The sequence below is a fragment of the Passer domesticus genome, chromosome 3, assembly GCF_036417665.1.
Source record: "Passer domesticus isolate bPasDom1 chromosome 3, bPasDom1.hap1, whole genome shotgun sequence".
Taxonomy (NCBI): Eukaryota; Metazoa; Chordata; class Aves; order Passeriformes; family Passeridae; genus Passer; species Passer domesticus.
In genome coordinates this window covers 110278002-110300466 of record NC_087476.1, presented here as the reverse complement: position 1 = coordinate 110300466, position 22465 = coordinate 110278002, and the positions used below count along the sequence as shown (strand labels likewise).

General features: G+C 48.9%; 1 protein-coding gene across 5 annotated transcripts in view; it reads right to left on the bottom strand.

The window, feature by feature from the left end:
* TOGARAM2 (TOG array regulator of axonemal microtubules 2) overlaps positions 1-22465 on the bottom strand; it is a 49250-nt gene that overhangs the window by 10421 nt on the left and 16364 nt on the right. For 4 of the 5 annotated variants that reach the window (XM_064415097.1, XM_064415100.1, XM_064415099.1 and 1 more), the window contains 16 exons: positions 20751-20965; positions 19700-19860; positions 19189-19235; positions 16524-16738; positions 15523-15683; positions 15012-15094; positions 12552-12766; positions 11502-11662; positions 10990-11036; positions 8330-8544; positions 7322-7482; positions 6811-6857; positions 4752-4840; positions 3647-3794; positions 2405-2566; positions 1560-1692 (listed from right to left, as the gene is read on the bottom strand). In XM_064415097.1, coding sequence (XP_064271167.1) covers positions 1560-1692; positions 2405-2566; positions 3647-3794; positions 4752-4840; positions 6811-6857; positions 7322-7482; positions 8330-8544; positions 10990-11036; positions 11502-11662; positions 12552-12766; positions 15012-15094; positions 15523-15683; positions 16524-16738; positions 19189-19235; positions 19700-19860; positions 20751-20965 — 2260 coding nt within the window. The remainder of the gene's footprint in view (positions 1-1559; positions 1693-2404; positions 2567-3646; positions 3795-4751; positions 4841-6810; positions 6858-7321; positions 7483-8329; positions 8545-10989; positions 11037-11501; positions 11663-12551; positions 12767-15011; positions 15095-15522; positions 15684-16523; positions 16739-19188; positions 19236-19699; positions 19861-20750; positions 20966-22465) is intronic. The other variant, XM_064415098.1, reaches the window with a different exon arrangement.

Genomic DNA, 22465 nt, shown 5'->3' with positions numbered 1-22465 from the left:
AGGCACGGGAGGTGCTTTTCAAGGAGTACCTAATGAAATCATGGAACACATTGCCACAGGATGCTGTAGCTGTCAAAAGCATACACAAATCCAAGAGGCAAAGAGAGGGCTTTCAGGGTCTTCATTTGTGACCTTTCTGAAAATCTCTGCTATTAAGTCCCTCTGTCACTGCTTCTTAGAAGCTGTGAGGCCCGGCCATGCTGCTGGTTCTTGTCACCTCCCTGTACCTGTCCCTGAGACACAGTCCCATTGGGCTGTTACTGGGACATTTTCCTTCTTTGGCAGTCCCAGCAGACAGTTCAGCACTGGGAGTCTGCACTGGCACTCTGGAGCTGAGTTTCCACTCTACAGCCCAGGCCTGTGTGTCACCCACTCTACTCCACCTCACACATTCCCCCAAAAAAAGCAGCAGAATGTCCCAAAAGATTAAGATTCCACCCCTGGGCAAGAACTGTTGAAACTCTGCCTTTTTCCAGAACACTCCTACCTAAAATAACCTCCACAACAGCAATGTTATTGAAAAGGTGCAAACAAATCCACCTCTCAGCATTTGCTTTGTGCAGGCCCTCAGCCACAGGAAGGTGTGTGAGGCATCAGGGCTGCAGCACAGGGCTGGCAGCTGATCCCACAGACACTCTGAGTGTCATAAGGACCCCCACACCTGCAGAAGCTCCCTGCACCTCACAGGGCACCAAAGAGAAATGGGGAAGAGAAAGCAGAAGAGAAAGGGCAAAGCAAAGGAGACTGCACAAGGAGATGCAACGTGGCTGATTTTTCATGCTTATCCCTGTGAGAATGAAGCATCCTCCGGTGAGTGGATGCTAACCCAGACATCAAAAAGACAACCAATATCACCTAACATTTGTAGGGTTATCACCTCTGGGCCTCCTTCTGTCTGTGCAGAATTTTGGGACACATTGTGAATATTGACAAAACATCTCAAGCCTGTATGAATCCATGAGAAGGAAAAGTTGAATTGCAAAAGTGCAAGATTCCTAGAGGATTTTATTTCTTTTTCCTTCTCTTCTGCCATGAGCCCTTAAGAGCAATGGCAGGCTGAGGGACTTGAAGGCACAACTCAGTCCATTTCCCAAAAAGAGGAGTGCCTGGAGCTGCTTGTGGGACTCACATGCAGGAGTCCCTGCCATTGCTGTCAGCAGTGGGAGCAGAGAGGAATCTTACTCAGTCCCACTGGGCCAGTGGCCCAAGGCACCCAAATCTCTACACTCAGAACTGCTGCCATCCTGCTCCTGCCTTCAGCCACTAAATCATCTCATCCCACAGCTTTCTCTCTTCCCTCAACAATTCCTTTGTAGCTCCATGGAGCAGCAGCAAAGCAAGGAAACAGCACGGACCTGCTGCAGCTGGAGCAGTGCTGCAGAGCAAGGCCAAGACAAGGCTGCTCTCCACTCTTTATCCTCTCACAGCTCTGCAGTGGTTTCAGCAGTGCCCTTTGGCCCTCTGGGCTCTCGGGGCTCAGAGGCACCAGCAAGACCCAAGACCCACTTCTGACAGACCTTAAGGCCAAGAGGGACACAGAGTGATGGGGCCTTTCTTACCAGTCATCGCTGCCCAGAAAGGACAGGGCCTCCTGCAAGGCCTGCTGTGGGTCTGAAAAGGCTCTGTCCTTCTGCCTGTGCCCACGGAGCGGCTCCTCTCGGCGCTTGGCACCAGTGGCTGTCTGCGAGGTCACTGCAAGGACAGGGTCGGCCATGGGCGCTGCAGGCCCGGGCAAGGCACCCGCCATGGAGCGGCCTGCAGCCCATCTCCCAGCCAGGGTTCCCTGTGGCACACACTGCCACTGGGGCACAGGCTTCCCTGCTCTCTGAATCCTGGGGCTCCCTGCTTTCTCTCAACCTCCCCAGCTGGGCACAGCTCCAGGCTAAACCTGACAATTTCCCCCACAGCCCCAGCTCCCAAGGGCCACAGGTGCCACAGCCAGCGGCAGGTTCCTGAGGCCGCAGAGCTCCCACTCCCTGCCAGGCAGTGCCAACAGCAGGACTGGCCAGCCCAGGAGGGAACCCCTCAGGTGCCCCTCTTGTCTCAGCACCCTGATTTCCCCCAGCCCTGAGGACAGGGGCTCTCTGCAAGTCCCTGAGGAGAGACCTGCAGCTGCCTGGAGACAGCACCAAGCCAAGCCTGAACAACCCAGCCCTGCTGGGCCCGGCTCAATCCCCAAGCAATGACCAGGGAACAGCCATACCTGACCCTTCACACCTGACAGCACTTCTGTTTCCATTGACTTCAAATATTCTAGACTACCAAGTTGCAGTAACTCAAAAGTAGATTTGCTGCTCATTCTCAGGACAGACTATGGACCCAAGATCCCAGCTGTGCTGGCTGAGGCGGGAGGCCCTTTGTGCTCCTTTCCCTGCAGGAAAAAGCTGCCACAGAGCAGGCTTACCTGAGGAGCTGAGTGGGAAGCTGCCATCTCCATGGATGGTGGGCGTGCTGGGCTGTAAGGGCACCTTGTCCTGCTTTCTCACAACTGTTTTCTTCATGGAGCTACCAGGGTCTTTTCTCTGCACACTGGGAGCTGTGCCATTGATAGGTGGTAGACTAAAGCCTGCAGGGACCAAAGAGGAGCTGTAAGTGGAGAGTGCTGGACAGGATGATGATGGAATGGGACAGAAAAGTTGCTGGAGCTGGGTAACATTCTTTGTTGTCCCAAAGAACTTCAAGTATAACAACGGCACACTGACATGGGACAGTGATCACAGAATCCCAGAGCAGTTTGGGCTGGAAGGCACCTTTAACCACCATCTAGTCCAACCCCTGTGAGCAGACATCATCTAGATCAGGTTTCTCAGAGCCCCATGTAAACTGGCCTTGAACGCCTTCATGGATAGACCAACAACAGCTTCCCTTGGCAAATCCTGCCAGCTTTTCATCCCCTTCATTAAAAAGAAAATTCTCCTTAATATCTAATGTAAATCTACCCTCTTCTAGTTTAAAACCAAACTGCAGTCATGCTTCCCCTAAGAAACAAGGAAAACCCAGTATAGCTTTGCTTTTGTTCTCCTGTTCCAGAGGCAGGCAGGGAAGTTACCAAAGTGCAGATAAGCTGGTGTGATGCCCTCGGGCTGAGTGCTGCCTCCTGAGGGCCCCGCTGCCGCCCTCGGGGAGCGCTCACAGCCCTGCAGGCTGAGCCCCTCAGCCAGGATTCAGTTGGGAACGCTGCTTGCTCCTGGGGCTACAGCAGAAGCACTGCCTGGGGCTTCAGCACAGCTCTACAGCTGCCAGCTCCTCAGCAGGGAGCGGCAGGAGAAGGATCTCTGGTGTTTGCATCAGAAGGAATGGAATTTTGTTCCTTCCAGGTTGCAGCCTGGTTAAAAAGCATTCTTTCGGCCTCACCTTCCCTGCACACTGCTCTCCAGGAGAGAGTCTGAAGCCCCAGTGTACTTTGCAAGACAGAATTTTCTACTTGACAAGTGGAGGTGGGAAACTGATATTCTTTTACTGACTCAATGAGGCCATGGGCAAGACACTTCATGTCTCTGTATTTTTCTTCGGGAAACAGAATTAAATCCTAATGCAAGCTTCTTCCTCAGATGCAAGCAGAACAGCCCCCCAGTCTGATTGCAACATTGTGCAAAGGGCAAGCAAGCGGTCAAAAAGGACCATCGCAAGTGTAGCCACCACTTACTTGCTTCAGCTGCATCCCCAGGCTCAACTGTCTCTGGAGAAAGCTGCAAGGATTTTTCATTTTGTCTCCTCTTCATCGCTTCCATCAAAATCTTCATTTTCTTCTGCTCTAATTTCTCCTTAGCCAACTTGCACATTTCAGCATGGATCTAGGTGCAATGGAAACACATCACAGACTATAAGCAGAGACACACAAACCAGACACAACATCTCATCAGGAGCACAGAGTCCACAGAGTGCCACAGTCTTCCATGCAGCTCCATATCCATTCCAATAGTTTCAGAGGAATGTCTCCCGTCCTCACCTTGGCAATTACACACAGTGAGGTGGAACACTTCACTGCCACAACCTTACACTGCTGCAACTGCAACCTAGGACAGGAAGCCCTGCTTGAAGCATGAAAGTCATACAAGTGCTCCAAGACAGACGAAGAGCTCACATGACAGGGAGCAGGCAGTGCAGTTCCTACAGGCCATGGCAGAAGAATGAAAACCATGTGCAATGCCCAGCAAGGAGGGGGAATGAGCTGTTACTTAACACTCATGGCCAGGAATTGCAGCTGTTTCTCACTTGCTGGCTTCTGAAGGACTCAGCTCTGAAGGACTTGGTCTCTGAGGCCAGCAGACCAAAAGGAGGAGTCTTGTGAAAACAAGTTGTACAAACGCTGATGTTAATGAGCAGAAAACTTGAGAATGACAGGGCTCTGAGATACAGCCACAAAGGGAACCAGGAAAAAGCAAACTCTCCCATTTTAGTTTGCAGCCTTGCTTACACTCAACATTACAATCTTTGCTTCTCTGCTTCCAAGGATGCACTTTTCCCACATTCACTGATGTCTAGCATGCTCTGCCATTCAGAACTTCTCTAAAACAGCCTTTGCACATATAGAATGCTTCTGGCGTGATCATGTGGCACCATCTCCAAACCAGTCACTTGGCACCACTGGAAATGGCCAAGCAATTGCCCTGTAGTTGTCAAATATATTCCCAAGAGAATCCCCATCCTCCAAGGAGTGGAAGATTATGATTTTCATCATTGACATTTTGGGCCAAGCACTAAACAGCCACTGGAAAGGAAGTCTGCTCATCCCTGTCCTTATCCCTTACCTTTCCAAAGCTGTCCCTCAGCTCTTTGTCACTCCTAAGACCAGGACTGCTGGGATCATCTGTCTCCTTGGCCTGGCTCAGTGGGAGGCCTGGGAATGGAAGCAAAGATTCCTGTAAATCTCTGGCACAGTTCAAGCCCCCAAAAATGCCATGCTGGGCAACAGACAAGACGGGTTCCGGATTGCAGAGCTCTCATAAAACACAGAGACTGGGACTGAGAGCTGCAAGGTACAATGCCTAGACCCTGTACTAAGGGATGGGCTACTGGCACTACACATGACATCACTCTGTTGGCAGCAGACTGAAACCTGCTGCATGACAAAGGCCTCAGCCCCGGCATGCTGGAGAGCCTCTCCGTCTGATAGAGAAGGGCGGAGATGGAGATTGCTCTTGGTAAGAGATTCTTGTCTGCCCTTCAAGGCCTTTGTTTCTGGATTTCCCACTCAATTCTAGGTCAGGTTTTGCAGTTTTGGGGATTTTTTATATTACTCTTTACAACAAAGGAAGTGCTGGGACACCAACAATGCCACCAGGTGTTAGACGCAAAAGAAGCTTTGCTTTCCTCATTAGATGTGCCCAGTATTCTGCGAGCCTGTATTTGTAGGGAACAAGTGCTCATCCAAAAGTTCTACTTTTTCTCTACTTCCTTCTTCCAGGGGTTTATTCTCTGCTTTCTTTCCAGCAGAGACATCCCAACCCAAATAAACATGACCTATCTCAAAACAATTCTGATCTTGGCTGATACTGACAATACATAATGTCCTTAATGGAAATAGCTGGTGGCTGGTCATTCTGAAACACTCCCAACAGAGCTGGTAGAACTAGGAGATCTATTTTTTACATGGTTTCAAAGAGGATAAAATCATGTGGCAGCCAAGCACTATGAGAGGGATACCTGTCTTAAAACTGGACTCTTTCACCCTGCAGAATGCTTCGGACAGTAATAAAAGTAAGGCCAGAAAGGATGAATGACAGAAGTCATTTCTAGTCCAGAATTAATTCAGAAAAAATGTCATTTACTTATTGAGAAATACCACACTCTAGCTGCATTGAGCATTCCAGCTGCTATCAACAATTCAGGACTTGTTCCAAGGGTACCATACCCAGCATTTGGCAGAACAAACCCTGACAAAATGGACCAGGGGATCTGATCCCTTTTTCTGCATCAGTACGATTATTCCTTCAAGTCTCATCTCTCCTAGCATTACACACCCAGAGATGCCAAAGGAACAACAACAGTGTCATTGAGGCTTTCAACTTGAAAGCATTGCCTGACCCAGATGCACCAGAGACTGCATTTTGTCTGGAACAATTCCACTTGTCAGGGATCAGGCAAGGCACGGTCAGGGACAAGGCAGGAGGCATCTCCTCCCCCAGCCTCAGCCTGCAGCACTGACACAGGCACAGACTGACGGGGAAGAGATTTGTCATTGGGAACCTGCCACAGGTGGCTTTGGGCTTGTGCTGTCAGAGGATGACAAACTCACACCCTGCCTAGGCCGCAGCTGTTTGGAAGACTCCTTCTCCTTCACTGGAAAATTCAAATAGACTTTCCATCATAGGAGGCTTCCCTATTCTTCCCAGTGCAAAACCAGGCAATATCCATGAATCTCCTTAAAAAGTCCAAGAGTACAGCTGAGAAACTACCCCACTGAAAGGTTTTCTCCTTCAAAAGCCGGAGGAAGTAGTGGGAATATTTCTCATTTCATGCCAAATGCCTTCTTTTTCCGCTCTAATTTTCAGACAAGAAAGGCTATAGGAAGATAAAAGGCATGTGCAGAATGGAGAGGAATATTTTCTTTTTTGCACTGCACTTTTTGAATCCTGAGGTATCACTCCAGCTCCTGCCACTCAACACTTCACACTGGAGGAATTTTCACTGCACCAACAGAGAATGTTCCCAGTTACTCGACTCTGGGAGAATCCACATAGGCCATCAAGTTATTGAAACTAATTTAAAGACATTTTTAAAAGAATGGGTTTTAAGCAAGCTTTCCAAGTGTCACCTCGGAGTCAAGATCCCAATGGTCATTTTAGGACAAACATTGCCTGTACCCACCTGCATCTTCCGGGGTCTTCTCCTGGCTTCTGATGCTGGGTCTTGGCCTGGAGAAAATGGAGGACAAAGGAACATATGAGGAGCTAGAAAGAGAAGGGAGGCAATGGGTTTACCATGAAACGAGGCAAACTTCTTAGCATGGTCACTCTCATGAAGGAGGAAATGCAACACATAAACCAAACAGGATGCAAAGATGGCTAATTGTCCTTAAGCTTTTAGTTGATGGAATCACACAGAGATGGCCAAGCTCTGGTTGAAATAATAGCCAAGCCCAGCAGGGGACCTATCCTGAGATGCTTTCAAGCCCTGCCTCCTCTTCCCCACCACCACCTCTGCTCTTGGGGCATTGCTCTTGGGTTGACATTGTGCTGGATCATCAGAGATCAGCAAAATGCTGAATGCACACAGATGTTTGCCTAAACACAGAGGACAGCTGACTGTGCCAAATCACCACAGGACATGGGAAGAGTGAGGTGAACAGCACACTGGAGCAGCAGACACCTTGGCTTACCTCATCTCGTTGGAGTCCTGCCAATCCATCTGAGGAGACTTGGGCACAGACCCAGCAGCACTGCCAACAGGGGGAATTCCTGCCTTCCGTAGACGGGGGATCAAAGATTTTCTCAATGGTCTCTTCTTCATTTCCCCGCCCGTGGAATACAGCAAGGAGGTCTGGAAAGAGTAGAATACAGTGCGCAGATCAAACATCCATCCTTGATCCCTTTGATGTCTCAAGAATTTTATCAATGCTCTGAACTGCAACCTGGTAGGAAAAGTCAAACTGATGCTGCAGCTTGGCTGTGGATGAGGAATGCAAAGGGAACTGGACAGGGAGAGATCATGTCCCACATTTCCGAGATCTCTCCACCTCCTCACTTCCCTGGAAATGGGACTACATTCCCAGCAAGCATCCACATGTTTGACATCAAGATATTCTGGGGTGCCACTGGCCTTTTGGATGCCATGGCAGTGGGTTTAGATCACTGTTCTCTCCCTGCCCCTAAGGTGTCTCACAGCCAGTGCTGATCTCCAGCCAATTCCCCACAAAGACATTCTGCAGCATGTCCAAACCGGCTTTTCCCAAGCCCCTCATTTCCTCATTTCTTCTGCTGCTGCCCTTCCCACCTACACTTCCCCAGCAGCCTTGGAGCCCAGATGCTGCTGCTGAGCTCTCGGGATGCTCGCTGCTCTCCAGCTCCCACACATCCATCATCTCAGCCTCACTGCCTTTTAGGGAGTTCAGCAGAGCTCCCTGCCCTGCTGCTCTCTGCAAGGTCTCTGCCTGCCCAACTTGCTCCAGGGCCTCCATGCCAGGCCAGGAATGGGGCTGGAGGCAGCAGGGCCAGATGCACACCCATCCTTACTATCCCATCATTTCTGGCCCCGATAAAGGCCTAAACCGGGATCTGTTTAATGTTTACTGAAAGGATAAGTTCCTGTCAAGAGAGAGGTCTCAGAGTTCTGCCAACGGCACATAAACTGAAAATTTACCACATTGGATATAGCTTGGTCTCCTTACCTTACTTCCTTTTCCCTCTGATGTGAGCTCCTGGGTTTTTCTCCTCGCCTCATCAAGGCCGCTGCCAGATTTCCCAGTCTCCTGCTCTCCATGGCACATTTTGCTTGGCATGGCAAAAGGAGAGCTCCTCAGGATGGGAAGCAAAGGCTTAGATGGAAGGAGCATTGCCGGACTTGACAGGGAAAACCTCCTGGCAAGCGTGTAGCCAATCAGGTCTGCAAAGTGGAGACACAATATGTATCAGAGCCCCCAGTGCAAACCTAAAGCATCTGAGGCTCCCTATTTCATGGGATAAATTCCTTGGAAGCTTCTAAACAGCTGGACAGGAAAACATCCTCCTGCTGGCAGCCACTTGAGGCAGGCCAGGGGAAAACCCTGCCCCACTTCCACAGAGCTGCCACAGGAACAGCCTGGCCTCTGGGCTGCCCTGGGACAGCAGGGAGCCCAGAGCCCTGTGCTCTCCAGCAATGCCTCAGCTGCACATGCATCCTGCTGCTCCTCTCCCTGCCCCACAGCTGAGCAGCCCTACAGATCCACGGGGCACTGCCAGCAGCACAGCTCATTGCAGGGCCACATGCAGGCCACAGCTCTTCCCTGCCAATGTGCACAGCCTCTCTGGGCTGCCACAAGACCCTTCCTCCCAACACAGAGCGGCCCAGCTCCCACCTCACCTCTGTGGGAGCCTGAGCCATGCTCACAAGGGAAGAAGTGAGTTTGGTGAACTCCCACCTTTACAGTCAATCCATCTCATGGGTGAGGCATCCAAGGGGTGTTTTTACTAGTCACAAGATCTCTCTGCTTTTATTTTTCATGAAACTCGCCTCACTGCAATTCCTCTGAACTGTACGGAGCTGGCAAACCATGAGAGAAAGCTTCTACAACTTTGCTTATGTGTTCTTCATTGCCCATCCATTACTTTGAAATCCCTTGCCTTCTAAACTCTTGGCAACCCACAGTGGTCCACAGAATTTGACAATTACACCTAGGAACTAATTGCTTTCCATAGCTAGTGTTCATGGCCTTTGTTTCAGTAACTCCCACTCACTTCTGGGTTGGGCTTTATTGGTTCATTGCTTTTATTTCTCTTCACAACAAAGGAAGTGCTGGAACATGAACAATGGCACCTCATCTTGGAAGAAGCTTTGCAAACCAAGTCACATGTCCCCAGTACTCAAGGAGTCTGGATCTGCAGGGAATAAACTGGCCATCCAATTCCAAATTGCCACTTTTGCTGTGCTTCATTGCTCCATCGGTTTTTCTCCCTGATTTCTTTCATGCAGACACACCCAAAACCAACGCAAACCATGGCCTGTCTCAAAACTTTTCTGATCTTGGCTAATACGGACGATTCAAATTTTTCTTAATGGAAAGTGTGGAGGGCAGGTCATTCCGAAATACTCTCCAACTGAACCGTTGGAAGTAAGGGAACAAATTCTTTACATAGTTTTACAAAGGATAAAATCATGTGGTATCCAAGCCATTAGTGAGGAATACCTCCCACAAAACTGGATTTCTTTCCCTCGGTGAAAACCTTCAGGTCAGTAATAAAGGAGAGACAGGAAAGTATTAATGAGAAAGGTCATTCCTGGTGCATAATTAATACTGCAAAATTGTCAACACCTTTGAGGAGCAATACTACTCCCTTGCTGCATTCAGGATTGCAGCTGCATGCCAGCAATGAAGGACTCATTCCAAAGGGGCCATACCCAGCATTTGGCAGAAATAACCCTGAGAAAATAGACCAGGGGATCTGATCCCTTTTTCTGCATCAGCAGAATTATTTCTCCAAGTCTCATCTCTGCTAGCATTACACGCCCAGAGATGCCAAAGGAACAACAACAGTGTCAAAGAGGCTTTCAACTTGAAAGCATTGCCTGACCCAGATGCACCAGAGACTGCATTTTGTCTGACACAATTCTACTTCTCAGGGATCAGGCAAGGCACGCACAGGGACAAGGCAGGAGGCATCTCCTCCCCCAGCCTCAGCCTGCAGCACTGACACAGGCGCAGACAGCTGAGGAGAGATTTGTCATTGGGAACCTGCCACAGGTGGCTTTGGGCTTGTGCTGTCAGAGGATGACAAACTCACACCCTGCCTAGGCCACAGCTGTTTGGAAGTCTCCTTCTCCTTCACTGGAAAATTCAAATAGACTTTCCATCATAGGAAGTTTCCCTATTCCTCCCAGTAGAAAAACAGGCAATAGTCATGAATCTCCTTCTAATTTCAAAGGGTTCAGATCAGAAACTGCCCTAAGGAAAAGTTTTCTTCTTCAAGGGCAGGCAGAAGGAGTGGAAACATTTCTCATTTCATGCTAAATGCCTTCCTTCTCTCTACTAATTCTGAAATTATAAAGGCTGCAAACAGATAAAAGGCATGTGCAGGAGAGAGGAAATGTTTTCTTTCTTGTGTTGCATTTCCAGAATCCCAAGGTACCACTCCAGCTCCTGCCACTCAACACTTCACACTGGAGGAATTTTCACTGCACCAACAGAGAACACTCCCAGTCACTCGGCTCTGGGAGAGTCCACTGAGTCCATCAAGGTATTGAAACTAATTTAAAGACATTTTCTAAAGAATGGGTTTTAACCAAGCTTTCCAAGTGTCACCTCTGAGTCACGATCCCAAAGGTCATTTTAGGACAAACATGCCCTGTACCCACCTGCACCTTCCAGGGTCTTCTCCTGACTTATGATGCTGGGTCTTGGCCTGGAGAAAATGGAGGACAAAGAAACATATGAGTACCTAGAAAAAGAAGGGAGGGAATGGGTTTACCGTGAAAGGAGCCAAACTTCTTAGCATGATCACTCTCATGAAGGAGGAAATGCAACACATAAACCCAACAGGATGCAAAGATGATTCATTGTCCTTAAACTTTCAGTTGCTGGCGTCACAAACAGCTGGCCAAGCTCTGGCTAAAATAACAGCCAAGCCCAGCAGGGGACCCATCCTGAGATGCTTTCAAGCCCTGCCTCCTCTTCCCCACCACCACCTCTGCTCTTGGGGCATTGCTCTTGGCTTTGACATTGTGCTGGATCATCATAGTTGGGCAAAATGCTGAATGCACACAGATGTTTGCCTAAATACATGGGACAGCTGACAGTGACAAATTACCACAGGTCATGGGAAGAGTGAGGTGAGCAGCACAGTGCAGCAGCAGACACCTTGGCTTACCTCATCTCCTGCAACTCCTGCAAATCCACATGGGGAGACCTGTGCGCTGACCCAGCAGCAGTGTCAACAGAGGGAATTCCTGCCTTGCGTATTGGGGGAATCACAGGCAGTCCCAATGACCCCATCTTCATTTCTCTACCAATGGGACAAGGCAAGGAGGTCTGGAAAAAATAAAACACAGTGCTCAGATCAAGCATCCAGCCTTGCCCCCATTCCTGCCCCAAAACATTTAGATATGCCCTCAGCTGAGACCCGGCAGGAATAAACAAGTCAAACTGATGGAGCAGATTGGCACAGGATGGGGAACACAAAGGGAACTGGTGAGGGAGAGACCATGTCATGTATTTGACACCTCCCCCCTCATGCACACTCCTCTGCAAGTCTGGCTGCATTCCCAGCTGGCATCCACGTTTGACTTGAAGGTCTTCTGGGGTGCCACTGCCTCCATTGTCCTTTTGGATGGCATGGGTTTAGATCCCCCATGGCCACCTCCCATCCCATCCCACTGGACAAAGCCATGCCAGAGCACACAGCTGCCCCGAGGCTGATGAACTCTAGAAATAGCATCAGAGAATGCTGTGCAGGGGCATGCCTGTACAACTCACAACCTGAGACAACCTGACTTTGCAGGTTCCAGCAAACATCTTTTTCCATCCAGAGCAGACACAGCTCACAGAAAACACCACCAAGACATAGAGGTGCTTCATAGATACCTGTAGGTTACTGAATGGAGAAGGATTGCTTATCCCAGATTGCACAGCTTTAGATGCTCTGAATACTTGTTGGTGTTTTCTCAGCCATAAGATAGACGAGGAACCACAACACAGCCCAGAAACCATTCAAGACCTCTCCTGCTACTGATACATGCTGAGGACATGAAGTCTGCCCTTCACACCCATTGCAAAGACAGCCTGAAGCGCAGTGACCAGCTGAGCTCTTCCTTGGCTCAGCTGCTTCCCTGGGCTCACAGCACAGGAAAAGGTCTCCAAGCTCTGCCTACAGCACAGAAACTGAAAATCTACCATCCAGGACTTAGCTTGGTCTCCTTACCTTATGTCCTTCTCCCTCTGCTCTCAGCGCCTGCTTGCTTCTTCTGACATCTTTCTTGTCAGTGCTACTTTTGCCTTTCTCTTCCTCCCCATCATACATCTTGCTTGGCTTGATGGAAGAAGGCCTCTCTTGGATGGGAGGCAAGGGCTTGATGGGAAGGAGTGAAGAGGGACGTGTCTGGGCAAGACTCATGGCAGTGGTGTAGCCAGTCAGATCTGCAAAGTGGAGACACAAAATGTATCAGAGTCCACAAAGTAAATCTAAATCAGCTGAAGCTCCATATTTCATATTACAGACTTCCTGGAATCTTCTAAACAGCTGCACAGGGAAACATCCTCCTGCCAGCAGTACCTTGAAGAAGACAAGAGGAAAGACCTGCCCCACCTCCACAGAGTTGCCACAGGAACAGCCTGGCCTCTGGGCTGACCTGGGACAGCAGGGAGCCCAGAGCCCTGTGCTCTCCAGCAAAGCTGCACATGCACCCTGCTGCTCCTCTCCCTGCCCCACAGCTGAGCAGCCCTGCAGCTCCACGGGGCACTGCCAGCAGCACAGCTCATTGCAGCACAGCTCATTGCAGCACAGCTCTCTCTGTTTTTATTTTTCATGAAACTAGCCTCACTGCAATTCCTCTGAACTGTATGGAGCTGGCAAACCATGAGAGAAAGCTTCTACAATTTGCTTAAGTGTTGTTCATTGCCCATCCATTACTGTGAAATCCCTTGCCTTCTAAACTCTTGGCAACCCACAGTGGTCAACAGACTTTGACAATTACACCTGGGAAGCAGTTGCCTTCCAAAGCTAGTGTTCATGGCCTTTGTTTCAGTAACTCCCACTCACTTCCGGGTTGGGTTTTATTGGTTCATTGCTTTTATTTCTCTTCACAACAAAGGAAGTGCTGGCACATGAACAATGGCACCTCATGCTGGAAAAAGCTTTGCAATCCAAGTTACTGTCCCCAGTACTCAAGGAGTCTGGATCTGCAGGGAATAAACTGGCCATCCAATTGCAAATTGCTACTTTTGCTCTGCTTCATTGCTCCATGGCTTTTTTTCCCTGATTTCTTTCATGCAGAGACACCCAAAACCAACAGTAAACCCAACACCAACATAATCATGATCTGCCATAACACATTTCTCATCTTTGCTAATACTGTCAATTCAAATTTTTCTCAATGGAAAGTGTGGAGGGCAGGTCATTTTGAAATGCCCTTCAACAGAGCTGTTCGAAACAACAGAACTAATTTTTTACATGGTTTCACAGAGGATAAAATCGTATGGCAGTCAAGCAATACGAGAGGAACACCTCTCTTAAAACTGGCTCTTTCCACCCTGCACAATGCTCTGGTCAGTAACAAAAGAGAGACAGGTAAGGTTCAATGACATAAACCATTTCTACTCTAGAATTAATCCAGAAAAAATATCCCCCTACCTATTGAGCAATACTACTACCTTGCTGCATTCAGCATTGCAGCTGCATGCCAGCAATGAAGGACTCATTCCAAAGGGGCCATACCCAGCATTTGGCAGAAATAACCCTGAGAAAATGGACCAGGGGATGTGATCCCTTTTTCTGCATCGGCGAGATTATTCCGTCAAGTCTCATCTCTCCTAGCATTACATGCCCAGAGAGGCCAAAGGAACAACAACAGTGTCATTGAGGCTTTCAACTTGAAAGCATTGCCTGACCCAGATGCACCAGAGACTGCATTTTGTCTGGCACAATTCCACTTGTCAGGGATCAGGCAAGGCACGGTCAGGGACAAGGCAGGAGGCATCTCCTCCCCCAGCCTCAGCCTGCAGCACTGACACAGGCACAGACAGCCGGGGAAGAGATTTGTCATTGGGAACCTGCCACAGTTTGCTTTGGGCTTGTGCTGTCACAGGATGACAAACTCACACCCTGCCTAGGCCACAGCCATTTGGAAGTCTCCTTCTCCTTCACTGGAAAAGTCAAAAGGATTTACCATCATCACATGAGGGTTCCCTATTCCTCCCAGGGCAAAACCAGGCAATATCCATGAATCTCCTTCAAATCTCAAAGAGTTCTGCTTGGAAACTGCCCAAAGGAAAGGTTTTCTCTTTCAAGGGCACATGGGAGGAGTGGGAATGTTTCTCATTTCATGCTTAATGCCTTTCTTTTCTATTCTCACTTTGACATTACAGAGGCTGCAGACAGATAAAAGGCATGCGCAGGATGGAGAGGAATTTTTCCTTTTCATGCACAGCATATCCAGGACCCCAAGCTACTGCTACTCAACACTTCACTCTGGAGGAATTTTCACTGCACCAACAGAGAACACTCCCAGTCACTCGGCTCTGGGAGAGTCCACAAAGCCAATCAAGGTATTGAAACTAATTTAAACCAAAATCTAAATGAATCGGTTTTAACTAAGCTTAATAAATGTCACATCTGAGTCAAGATCCTAATGGACATTTTAGGACACATATGCCCTCTACCTACCTGCATCTTCCGGGGTCTTCTCCTGGCTTCTGCTGCTGGGTCTTGGCCTGGAGAAAATGGAGGACAAAGGAACATATGAGGAGCTAGAAAGAGAAGGGAGGGAATGGATTCACCATGAAAGGACGCAAATTTCTTAGCATGATCACTCTCATGAAGGAGGTAATGCAACACATAAACCCAACAGGATGCAAAGATGATACATTGTCCTTAAGCTTTCAGTTGATGGAATCACACCGAGCTGGCCAAGCTCTGGTTGAAATAATAGCCAAGCCCAGCAAGGGACCCATCTTGAGATGCTTTGAAGCCCTTCCTCCTCTTCCCCACCACCACCTCTGCTCTTGGGGCATTGCTCTTGGGTTGACATTGTGCTGGATCATCAGAGACCGGCAAAATGATGTATGCACACAGATGTTTGCCTAAATATATGGGACAGCTGACTGTGCCAAATTACCACAGGACATGGGAAGAGTGAGGTGAACAGCACACTGCAGCAGCAGACACCCTGGCTTACCTCATCTCGCGGGACTCCTGCCAATCCATTTGAGGAGACTTGGGCACAGACCCAGCAGCACTGCCAACAGGAGGAATTCCTGCCTTCCGTAGACGGGGGATCAAAGATTTTCTCAATGGTCTCTTCTTCAATTCCCCTCCAGTGGAATACAGCAAGGAGGTCTGGAAAGAGTAGAACACAGTGCTCAGATCAAACATCCATCCTTGCCCCCTTTGATGTCTCAAGACATTTGTCAATGCTCTGAACTTGGACCTGGTAGGAAAAGTCGAACTGATGCTGCAGCTTGGCTGTGGATGGGGAATGCAAAGGGAACTGGACAGGGAGAGATCATGTCCCACATTTCCGAGCTCTCTCCACCTCCACACTTCCCTGGAAATGGGACTACATTCCCAACAAGCATCCACATGTTTGACATCAAGATATTCTGGGGTGCTCCTGGCCTTTTGGATGCCATGGCAGTGGGTTTAGACCACTGTTCTCTCCCTGCCCCTAAGGTGTCTCACAGCCAGTGCTGATCTCCAGCCAATTCCCCACAAAGCCATTCTGCAGCATGCTCAAACCTGTTCTTGTCAAGCTACTCATTTCTTCTGCTGCTGCCCTTCCCTCCTACACTTCCCCAGCAGCCTTGGAGCCCAGACACTGCTGCTGAGCTCTCGGGATGCTCGCTGCTCTCCAGCTCCCACACATCCATCATCTCAGCCTCACTGCCTTTTAGGGAGTTCAGCAGAGATCCCTGCCCTGCTGCTCTCTGCAAGGTCTCTGCCTGCCCAACTTGCTCCAGGGCCCTCATGCCATGGCCAGGAATGGAGCTGGAGGCAGCAGGGCCAGATGCACACCCATCCTTACTATCCCATCATTTCTGGCCCACCTAAAAGCCTAAACCGGGATCTGATCAATGTTTACTGAAAGGGTCACTTCCTGTCAAGAAAGAGGTCTCAGAGCTCAGCTGACAGCACATAAACTGAAAATTTACCACACTGGACTTAATTTGGTCTCCTTACCTTACTTCCTTTTCTCTCTGATGTGAGCTCCTGGGTTTTTCTCCTCTCCTCATCCAGGCTGCTGCCAGATTTCCCAGTCTCCTGCTCTCTATGGCACATTTTGATTGTATTGGCAGAAGGAGAGCTCCTCAGGATGGGAGGCAACGGCTTGGAGGGAAGGAGCATTGATGGACTTGCCAGGGAAATTCTCTTGGCAAGAGGGTAGCCAGACAGGCCTGCAGAGCAGAGACACAATATGTATCAGAACCACCAGTGCCAAACCTAAAGCATCTGAAGATCCGTATTTCATGGGACAGATTCCTTGGAAACTTCTAAACAGCTTCACAGGGAAACATCCTCCTGCTGGCAGCCTCTTGAGGCAGGCCAGGGGGAAACCCTGCCCCACTTCCACAGAGCTGCCACAGGAACAGCCTGGCCTCTGGGCTGCCCTGGGACAGCAGGGAGCCCAGAGCCCTGTGCTCTCCAGCAATGCCTCAGCTGCACATGCACCCTGCTGCTGCTCTCCCTGCCCCACAACTGAGCAGCCCTACAGCTCCACGGGGCACTGCCAGCAGCACAGCTCATTGCAGGGGCACATGCAGGCCACAGCTCTTCCCTGACAATGTGCACAGCCTCTCTGGGCTGCCACAAGACCCTTCCTCCCAACACAGAGCGGCCCAGCTCCCACCTCACCTCTGTGGGAGCCTGAGCCATGCTCACAAGGGAAGAAGTGAGTTCACTCAACTCCCACCTTTACAATCAATCCATCTCATGGGTGAGTTATCCAAGGGGTGTTTTTACTAGTCAAAAGATCTCTCTGTTTTTATTTTTCATGAAACTCGCCTCACTGCAATTCCTCTGAACTGTATGGAGCTGGCAAACCAGGAGAGAAAGCTTCTACAACTTTGCTTATGTGTTGTTCATTGCCCATCCATTACTGTGAAATCCCTTGCCTTCTAAACTCTTGGCAACCCACAGTGGTCAGCAAAATTTGACAATTACACCTAGGAAGTAATTGCTTTCCATAGCTAGTGTTCATGGCCTTTGTTTCAGTAACTCCCACTTAGTTCTGGGTTGGGTTTTATTGGTTCATTGCTTTTATTTCTCTTCACAACAAAGGAAGTGCTGGCACATGAACAATGGCACCTCATCTTGGAAGAAGCTTTGCAATCCAAGTTACATGTCCCCAGTACTCAAGGAGTCTGGATCTGCAGAGAATAAACTGGCCATCCAATTGCAAATTGCCAATTTTGCTCTGCTTCATTGCTCAGTGGGTTTTTCTCCCTGATTTCTTTCATGCAGACACACCCAAAACCAACGCAAACCATGGCCTGTCTCAAAACTTTTCTGATCTTGGCTAATACTGACAATTCCGTTTTTCTTAATGGAAAGTGTGGAGGGCAGGTCATTCTGAAATACTCTCCAACTGAACCGTTGGAAGTAAGAAAACTAATTCTTTACATAGTTTTACAAAGGATAAAATCATGTGGTATCCAAGCCATGAGTGAGGAGTACCTCCCATAAAACTGGATGTCTTTCCCTCGGTAAAACCTTCTGGTCAGTAATAAAGGAGAGACAGGAAAGTATTAATGAGATAGGTCATTCCTGGTGCAGAATTAATACTGAAAAATTGGCAACACCTTTGGGGAGCAATACTACTCCTTTGATGCATTCAGCATTGCAGCTGCATGCCAGCAATTAAGGAGTCATTCCAAAGGGGCCATACCCAGGATTTGGCACAGCAAACACTGAGAAAGTGGACCAGGGGATCTCATCACTTTTTCTGCATCAGCAGAATAATTCCGTCAAGTCTCATCTCTCCTAGCATTACACACCCAGAGATGCCAAAGGAACAACAACAGTGTCATTGAGGCTTTCAACTTGAAAGCATTGCCTGACCCAGATGCACCAGAGACTGCATTTTGTCTGGCACAATTCCACTTGTCAGGGATCAGGCAAGGCACGGTCAGGGACAAGGCAGGAGGCATCTCCTCCCCCAGCCTCAGCCTGCAGCACTGACACAGGCACAGACAGCCGGGGAAGAGATTTGTCATTGGGAACCTGCCACAGGTGGCTTTGGGCTTGTGCTGTCACAGGATGACAAACTCACACCCTGCCTAGGCTTCAGCCATTTGGAAGTCTCCTTCTCCTTCACTGGAAAAGTCAAAAGGACTTTCCATCATAGGAAGTTTCCCTATTCCTCCCAGTGCAAAAAAAAAAAAGGCAATGTCCATGAATCTCCTTCAGATTTCAAAGGGTTCAGCTCAGAAATAGCTCCAAGGAAAGCTTTTCTTCTTCAAGGGCAGGCAGAAGGAGTGTGAACATTTCTCATTTCATGCTAAATGCCTTCATTTTCTCTATTAATTCTGACATTATAAAGGCGGCAGACAGATAAAAGGCATGTGCAGGAGAGAGGAAATGTTTTCTTTCTTGTGTTGCATTTCCAGAATCCCAAGGTACCACTCCAGCTCCTGCCACTCAACACTTCACACTGGTGGAATTTTCACTGCACCAACAGAGAACACTCCCAGTCACTGGGCTCTGGGAGAATCCACTGAGACCATCAAGGTATTGAAACTAATTTAAAGACATTTTTAAAAGAATGGGTTTTAACCAGGCTTTCCAAGTGTCACCTCTGAGTCACGATCCCAAAGGTCATTTTAGGACAAACATGCCCTGTACCCACCTGCACCTTCCAGGGTCTTCTCCTGACTTATGATGCTGGGTCTTGGCCTGGAGAAAGTGGAGGACAAAGGAACATATGAGTAGATAGAAAGAGAAGGGAGGGAATGGATTCACCATGAAAGGACGCAAATTTCTTAGCATGATCACTCTCATGAAGGAGGTAATGCAACACATAAACCCAACAGGATGCAAAGATGAGTCATTGTCCTTAAACTTTCAGTTACTGGCGTCACAAACAGCTGGCCAAGCTCTGGCTAAAATAACAGCCAAGCCCAGCAGGGGACCCATCCTGAAATGCTTTCAAGCCCTGCCTCCTCTTCCCCACCACCACCTCTGCTCTTGGGGCATTGCTCTTGGGTTGACATTGTGCTGGATCATCAGAGATCAGCAAAATGCTAAATGCACACAGATGTTTGCCTGAATACATGGGACAGCTGACTGTGACAAATTACCACAGGACATGGGAACAGTGAGGTGAACAGCACAGTGCAGCAGCAGACACCGTGGCTTACCTCATCTCCTGCAACTCCTGGAAATCCACATGGAGAGACCTGTGCACTGACCCAGCAGCAGTGTCAACAGAGGGAATTCCTGCCTTGCGTATTGGGGGGATCACAGGCAGTCCCAATGACCCCATCTTCATTTCTCTACCAATGGGACAAGGCAAGGAAGTCTGGAAAAAATAAAACACAGTGCTCAGATCAAGCATCCAGACTTGCCCCCATTCCTGCCTCAAACATTTAGATATGCCCTCAGCTGAGACCCGGCAGGAATAAACAAGTCAAACTGATGGAGCAGATTGGCACAGGATGGGGAACACAAAGGGAACTGGTGAGGGAGAGACCACGTCATATATTTGACACCTCTCCCCTCATGCACACTCCTCTGCAAGTCTGGCTGCACTCCCAGCTGGCATCCACATGTTTGGCATGAAGGTCTTCTGGGGTGCCAGTGCCTCCACTGGCCTTTTGGATGGCATGGGTTTAGATCCCCCCATGGCCACCTCCCATCCTTTCCCTCTGGACAAAGCCATGCCAGAGCACACAGCTGCCCCCAGGCTGATGAACTCTAGAAACAGCATCAGAGACTGCTGTGCAGGGGCATGGCTGTACAACTCACAAGCTGAGACAACCTGACTTTGCAGGTTCCAGCAAACATCTTTTCCATCCAGAGCAGACACAGCTCACAGAAAACACCACCAAGACATAGAGGTGCTTCATAGATACCTGTAGGTTACTGAATGGAGAAGGATTGCTTGTCCCAGATTGCACAGCTTTAGAGGCTCTGAAGGCTTGTTGGTGTTTTCTCAGCCATAAAATAGACGAGGAACCACAACACAGCCCAGAAAGCATTCAAGACATCTCCTGCTACTGATACATGCTGGGGACATGAAGTCTGCCCTTCACACCCATTGCAAAGACAGCCTGAAGCGCAGTGTGCAGCTGAGCTCTTCCTTGGCTCAGCTGCTTCCCTGGGCTCACAGCACAGGAAAAGGTCTCCAAGCTCTGCCTACAGCACAGAAACTGAAAATCTACCATCCAGGACTTAGCTTGGTCTCCTTACCTTATGTCCTTCTCCCTCTGCTCTCAGCTCCTGCTTGCTTCTTCTGACATCTTTCTTGTCAGTGCTACTTTTGCCTTTCTCTTCCTCCCCATCATACACCTTGCTTGGCTTGATTGAAGAAGGCCTCTCTTGGATGGGAGGCAAGGGCTTGATGGGAAGGAGTGAAGAGGGACGTGTCTGGGCAAGACTCATGGCAGTGGTGTAGCCAGTCAGATCTGCAAAGTGGAGACACAAAATGTATCAGAGTCCACAAAGTAAATCTAAATCAGCTGAAGCTCCATATTTCATGGGACAGACTGCCTGGAATCTTCTAAACAGCTGCACAGGGAAACATCCTCCTGCCAGCAACACATTTGAGGAGGACAAGAGGAAAGACCTGCCCCACTTCCATAGAGCTGCCACAGGAACAGCCTGGCCTCTGGGCTGCCCTGGGACAGCAGGGAGCCCAGAGCCCTGTGCTCTCCAGCAATGCCTCAGCTGCACAGGCACCCTGCTGCTCCCACCCTGCCCCACAGCTGAGCAGCCCTGCAGCTCAACGGGGCACTGCCAGCAGCACAGCTCATTGCAACACAGCTCATGGCAGCACAGCTCTCTCTGTTTTTATTTTTCATGAAACTCGCCTCACTGGAATTCCTCTGAACTGTATGGAGCTGGCAAACCAGGAGAGAAAGCTTCTACAACTTTGCTTATGTGTTGTTCATTGCCCATCCATTACTGTGAAATCCCTTGCCTTCTAAACTCTTGGCAACCCACAGTGGTCAACAGAATTTGACAATTACACCTGGGAAGCAGTTGCCTTCCAAAGCTAGTGTTCATGGCCGTTGTTTCAGTAACTCCCACTTAGTTCTGGGTTGGGCTTTATTGGTTTGTAGCTTTTATTTCTCTTCACAACAAAGGAAGTGCTGGCACATGAACAATGCCACCTCATGCTGGAAGAAGCTTTGCAATCCAAGTTACTGTCCCCAGTACTCAAGGAGTCTGGATCTGCAGGGAATAAACTGGCCATCCAATTGCAAATTGCCACTTTTGCTCTGCTTCATTGCTCCATGGGTTTTTCTCCCTGATTTCTTTCATGCAGAGACACCCAAAACCAACAGTAAACCCAACACCAACATAATCATGATCTGCCATAACACATTTCTCATCTTTGCTAATACTGTCAATTCAAATTTTTCTCAATGGAAAGTGTGGAGGGCAGGTCATTTTGAAATGCCCTTCAACAGTGCTTTTCGAAATAACAGAACTACTTTTTTACATTGTTTCACAGAGGATAAAATCATATGGCAGTCAAGCAATACGAGAGGAACACCTCTCTTAAAACTGGCTCTTTCCACCCTGCACAATGCTCTGGTCCGTAACAAAAGAGAGACAGGTAAGGTTCAATGACATAAACCATTTCTACTCTAGAACTAATCCAGAAGAAATATCCCCCTACCTATTGAGCAATACTACTCCCTTGCTGCATTCAGCATTGCAGCTGCATGCCAGCAATGAAGGAGTCATTCCAAAGGGGCCATACCCAGGATTTCACAGAAATAACCCTGAGAAAATGGACCAGGGGATCTGATCACTTTTTCTGCATCGGCGAGATTATTCCGTCAAGTCTCGTCTCTCCTAGCATTACACACCCAGAGATGCCAAAGGAACAACAACAGTGTCAAAGAGGCTTTCAACTTGAAAGCACTGGATGACCCAAATGCACCAGAGACTGCATT